This window comes from Rhinoderma darwinii, chromosome 1 (genome assembly GCF_050947455.1).
Source record: "Rhinoderma darwinii isolate aRhiDar2 chromosome 1, aRhiDar2.hap1, whole genome shotgun sequence".
Classification (NCBI taxonomy): Eukaryota; Metazoa; Chordata; class Amphibia; order Anura; family Rhinodermatidae; genus Rhinoderma; species Rhinoderma darwinii.
The window spans coordinates 248,909,543-248,915,542 of NC_134687.1; the positions used below are offsets into that span (position 1 = coordinate 248,909,543).

The 6,000-nt window shown below is 46.3% G+C and overlaps 1 protein-coding gene across 3 annotated transcripts in view; it reads right to left on the minus strand.

Moving 5' to 3' along the window:
* Positions 1-2,046, minus strand: part of RANBP3 (RAN binding protein 3) — a 102,373-nt gene extending 100,327 nt beyond the window's left edge. For 2 of the 3 annotated variants that reach the window (XM_075863467.1, XM_075863457.1), the window contains exon 1: positions 1,873-2,046. In XM_075863467.1, the coding sequence (XP_075719582.1) occupies positions 1,873-1,894 (22 nt within the window). In that variant the 5' untranslated portion in view covers positions 1,895-2,046. Of the gene's footprint in view, positions 1-1,007; positions 1,113-1,872 lie in introns of all 3 variants that reach the window. The other variant, XM_075863476.1, reaches the window with a different exon arrangement.
* Between the last annotated feature and the right edge of the window lie 3,954 nt (positions 2,047-6,000).

The following is a 6,000-nucleotide window of genomic DNA, read 5'->3' on the forward strand; positions in this document are numbered from 1 at the left end:
CGGCAAAAACGTCCCGAAAATGCCTCCCATTGATTTCAATGGGAGGCGTCGGCGTCTTTTTCCCGTGAGCAGCAAAACTGCCTCGCAGGAAAAAGAAGCGGCATGCCCCATCTTCGGGCGTTTCCGCCTCTGACCTCCAATTGACTTCAATGGGAGGCAGAGAAAGCGTATTTCACGGTGTTTTAGCCCGCGGCGCTCAATGGCCGCGGGCGAAAAACGCCGCGAAAATCGGCGTGCAGGGAGAGGAAAATCTGCCTCAAACTTCCAAACGAAATTTTGAGGCAGATATTCCTCCTGCAAAATACTCTGTGTGAACATAGCCTAACTGCTCGCGGGAAAAAGACGCCGACGCCTCCCATTGAAATCAAGGCATTTTAGGGCCGTTTTTACGACACGGTCTCCGCGTCAAAAAACTCGGCAAAATACTCTGTGTGAACATAGCCTAATAGTAGTGTGCGACGCCACAGGGGAATTGGTGTAGCTAAACGTTTGACAAACTTCTGACATGTCATAGAGACATGTCAGAAGTTTGGATCGGTGGGGGTCCGTGCACGGAGACCCCCATCAATCACTAGAATGAAGCAGCTGAAGTGCTCGTGTGAGCGCTCAGCCGCTTCGTGTCTGTTCGGCTTTTTCCAGAAATAAATGTATCGTTGTACGGACCCAATAGAAAGTCTATGTGCCCGTACTCCAATACACCGGCTTTCCGGAAAAAGCCCAACAGACACGAAGCAGCGGAGCGCTCACACGAGAACTTCAGCTGCTTCATTCTAGAGATTGGTGGGGGTCTCAGTGCCCCACCAATCCAAATTTCTCACATGTCACTATGACATGTCAGAAGTTTGTCAAATGTTAAAGTTCAAGTGAAAAGACAAAACATGCTTTAATAGTAGAAAGCGGAATAATCCCTGTTGCCAGGAGTTTGCCACCAAACCTCTTCAGTGCAACGCCCCACTCATCAGCTAATGTTTTGCAGTGTCTATAAAGAGACTTTCCTCACCACCTACTTGGAATAGAGGATATAGCCAACCTGATGTGGGCACTCTATCCCAGGGGTCACACAGCTGCCTCTCTGAAAAGTGCACCCTTGTCAGTGCTGGGTATTAAAGGCCCTAAACATAAAAAAATAACGTTTATAAGAGCTGCTATTAACATTTATACATATGGATGTTCTTACAACTGGAGATACGTTTGGTCAATGAAAGATCATTGGGGAAGACGTTATTTTGAACTTCTCCCTCAGTAACCTTATGGAAGAACACTACAGTGGACCTAAGACTGATGACAGGGAGCAATAGACTATTCTGCACAGCACACGTGGATAAGAGAAAGTTGAATGCATCTCTATAGCGGTACAATGCATGCGACACATTGCCGCTTTGCTACAGCACATGTTACACATTCATGCAGTTCTCTTGGGGCTCGGCTGCAGGACTCGGACTCGTGTATTTGAAGGCTGGTGACTATATACGAATATATACTAGATACTCTGCACACTCTATGCTGAATAACCCCTTCACTTCCTGCTAAGCAGGGCCCTAGAGTCGCAGTACATGCTCCGCGTCAGGTGTATGCTGAGCCGCACGAACGACTCTGCTGCCTGAGCCGTTAGAACAAGGCACCAAAGCTTGGCAGAATAAGGAAAGGCTGCACTACAAGAAGCAGGACACGGCTCGGGTAACATAGGCCTTCAGCAGACCAGGGTCTCTCCTGAGCCGCGCCCCCAGCCTCAAGCTTGCTCTACCAGCATACGAGTACCAACATGAACCGGTGTCGAGTACATCACAGCATTGAAGGCTTCTAAGCAGCAAAACATATGGTCAGCACTGACCACTCCATGAATATTACAATCCTGGGTTTATCACCACTTACCTTCGTTTGCCAAATCCTCCATTTTACCGCCTGAGCCGCTCCCACAATGCCCAGCGGCCGCTTTCACAGTCAGGGGGCGGACAGTGTTGGGCGGGAACTAGAACCAGTCACAGCAGTCGCCCCGCTCGGCTCGCCACACCCAGCGTCCTTTCCGGCGCATGCTCGAAACGGTTTTCCCAGGAATGATTTTGTATGCGCAGTAGTACGCATGTGCAGAGCCTGTCACGTGGTAAAGATAAGCCGCTTTTATTTACTGTACAACTGATATAGTCGGAAGTTACCTGTTATTGGCGGCTGGGACTACAGCATATATGAGGTTTGTAGCGCGACTTTCAAATACGACAGCTGCAGTCTACAGGATGCATGCAACTCAATTCACTCTTGTAGACTGCAGTTGCTCCATAGTTAAAACTGAAAGGTGTGCTACAACAAGTCAGCATGTACTTTATTGAAGGAGTGATTTATAGTCATTTACATGGGTGAACCAGCATTCCCCATGATGGTCCCGGTAAACATGTCCGCGAACAGCCAAGAAACAAGCGATTACTCATTCGCCGGCTGATCGCATCTTTTATGTTGGCTACAAAAATCATTGTTGTCAGCAGCACGTCTCCTGTAAACGGGATGCGCAGCCAACTAACTACATGCGGACCGAACAACCGTATTAACAATCGTCCGTTTCCACACAGTTTGCATCGGCCCGTGTAAAAGTGCCTTTAAATGAGTAGTGATCGACGTGTTGTATCGGCAAAATCTGCCCGTGTAAACCAGACTTCACGCTGGGCCTTTATTGCTTCAATTAACTCATTTTTAAATGTAATGGTAACTGCCCAATGTAAATGCACAAAAAGAACAACGTTAAATAATGAAATTATTATTTATCATTGATCTTATGCATACCTAAAAAGTGTTGTTGTTTCTTAGAGACATTTTCAATGCACAGCTCTCGGTAGAGCCGTCGCAAGCCAATGATGAAGTGAAAATATGCATCGGGTACTCTGAATCAATCGTCGCTAGTTTGAAAAATTGTTCCATTGGAACAGGGCTGCAGAATTAGGTAAAAAAAACTCACAATGCAGACACCAAAGAAATGTGGGTGGTGAAGCGGTTATTATTACCGTAGGCCTTATTCATACACGTATTTTACGTCTGTGTGCTGTCCATTTAAATAACGGACAGCACGCTGAGCAATGCAGTTCATTGGGGCTATTCACACATCCGTGTTTTTTCAGGGAGCGTGTTCCGCGTATCAGTTGCTAAAGAAATGCAGAGAAAAAAAAATAAAATCAGGAAGTGCTTGCAAAGAAGAAACACGGACGAGAAAAACGGGTCTCTGGGACTGGCACCTATCTCTAGAACAGGGCCCCCCAAACTTTGTTCTACCTTTCTCGTTTCCCATTGCTACTTCGTCATTTCCGACCATATAATCAGAAAACAGCATAACTCGGTGAGCTACGCTGTTTCCGTTACCTCCGTAGAAGTGAATGCCAGTGGTGGGACCTGTATCTATCTGACATTTATTCCATATCCTGCGGATATGCCATAAATGTCCCTGATGGGCAAACCCATTTAACACCTTAAAAGCTATGGACACCTTTGCATCCATATTTTTTATTGAATTGCATATATTTTGTGCTAGAAAACAATACATTTCTAATTGAGTTTAGTAAAAATGTTTTACTTGGTTTGACTTCTGCAGCTGGCATGTATGTGCACTACATAGCAAGCATCTGAATAGATACCATGTAATACTACATTTCCCCGCAAAAATCAGCTGTATGCCGGGGGTGTCACAACAAAGTTCTGAAAGGGGATGTAGCTGATAAGACAAGCGCATTTAGAAAGCAGAACATTTTTGCTTCTGCCACAAGTTTTTTTTGTTGACGCAGGTGTTTTCTGCAGCACCTTTGGAAGGTACATATACATTAGTGTTTATTCTTTATAATTTTTTTCAGGGGATCTTCCATAGAAAGAAGTTATGACTTTTCTTTTTGCCAGCGTTCATTGTGAGATACAAGTAACATTTTGAAGGTAATGTATAATCAGAAAATGGCATATTAATTAAAGGCTATGTAAACCTTTGAAAGGCAACTTTATTTATTGTTTAATAAAAATGTGTATCAGAGTCTTTGGTGCAACTTTACAAATACTTTTTATTAAAAATTATTTTTACTTTTTTAGATTTTTTTTCCGATATTCTCTATACAGAGCAGCTGTATCTAGCGCTATTCACTGACTCCGTCAGTGTCTCTGACACGCAGGAACCACCTGTAAACCAGAGGCGTAGCTAGGTTCTCCTGCACCCGGGGCAAAGATTCAGATTGGCACCCCCCCAACTTATTTCCCGACATCTCCTTCCCCCTCGCCATGTTTGCTTTCTCTACCAATCAATGAGGTGTCACACACAGCCCCTTGTAGAGAGTGCGAGATACAGCCCCTCTCTTGTAGATAGTGCCACACACAGCCCCCCTTGTAAATAGCGCCACACAGCTCCCCTTGTAGATGGTGCCACACACAGCCCGCTTCCCCCCTTGTAGATAGCGGCACACTCCCCCCCCCTTGTAGATAGTGCGACACACAGCCCGCTGCCCCTTTGTAAATAGCGCCACACTCCCCCCTTTGTAAATAGCGCCACATTCCCCCCTTGTAAATAACGCCACACTGTAAACAGAGCGGTGAGTGGTAGCCTACCGCTACCACTCTTTGCTCAGCCTGGTGTGACTTACCGGAGGAGCCGAGGAGGTCATGCGGCGCAAGCAGCGGCGGAATTCCTTCTGACTAGGGTCGGTGACTGCCAGGGCCGGCCTTAGGTTGGATGGCGCCCTGTGCGGACTTTCTATTGCCGCCCCCTACAAAAGAATAAAATTAACCACATATATAGACACGCACATACTGGAACATATATACTGTACATACATAAAGACAGTTATTTAGACATACATGCAAATATACATACACACATCTGGAATATATACATACAGGTAAATATATAGACGTACAGTCACATATACACACACACACGGCAGATAAATACACAGACGGGAACATATACAAATACATAAAAGGCACAAATATAGAAGCAGAAAGACACATTCACAAACAGACCCATATATACCCAGTACAGATATTGTTGTAGATTTCACGTGCAGCCCTATGTAACACCACAGATAACACAGTGATAACTGAGTACAGATAATGTAGTAGATGTTACCTGCAGTCCTGTGTAACACCACAGATAACACAGTGATAAATCTCTGAGTACAGATATTGTAGTAGATGTTAGGGGGGATTCACACGAGCGTGTATTCGGTCCGTGCGGGCCGCGTGGTTTTCACGCGGCACGCATGGACCAATACAAGTCTATGGGGCAGTACAGACAGTCCGTGCTTTTTGCGCAGCGTTTGTCTGCTGCGCAAAAAGCGCGACAGGTTCAATAACTCTGCGTATTTCGCGCATCACGCACCCATTGAAGTCAATGGGTGCGTGAAAATCACGCGCACCACACGGAAGCACTTCCGTGGGACGAGCGTGATTCGCGCAACAGCAGTGAAAAGGATGAATGAAAACCGAAAAGCACCACGTGCTTTTCTGTTTCCGAACATCCAAACGGAGTGTCTTTGCGATGAGCGAAGCCGGACAAGCGTACCGAACTTCACCGGGTTCGGCCAAACTCGTTTTGGCCGATCCCGGCAAAAAAATTATCGGTACGCGACGTCAGGAGATAGTCACTGTCCATGGTGCTGAAAGAGTTAAACTGTTTCAGCACCATGGACAGTGACTTGCGATCCCAAAATACATTAACCTGTAAAAAAAAAACGAAGTTCTAACTTACCGATTACTCCTGTCTCCTTCCTGCAGTCCGACCTCCCGGGATGACACTTCAGTTCAAGTGACAGCTCCAGCCAATCACAGGCCAAGCACAGGCTGCAGCCAATCACAGGCTGCAGCGGTCACTTGGACTGCTGCGTCATCCAGGGAGGTGGGGCCCGATGTCAAGAGAGGCGCGTCACCAAGGACGCGTCACCAAGGACGCGTCACCAAGGCAACGGCCGGGAAGTTCTCGGTAAGTAGGAACTTTATCTTTTTTTTTTACAGGTTTTTCGCTGTTGTGTTCGGCATTCACTGTCG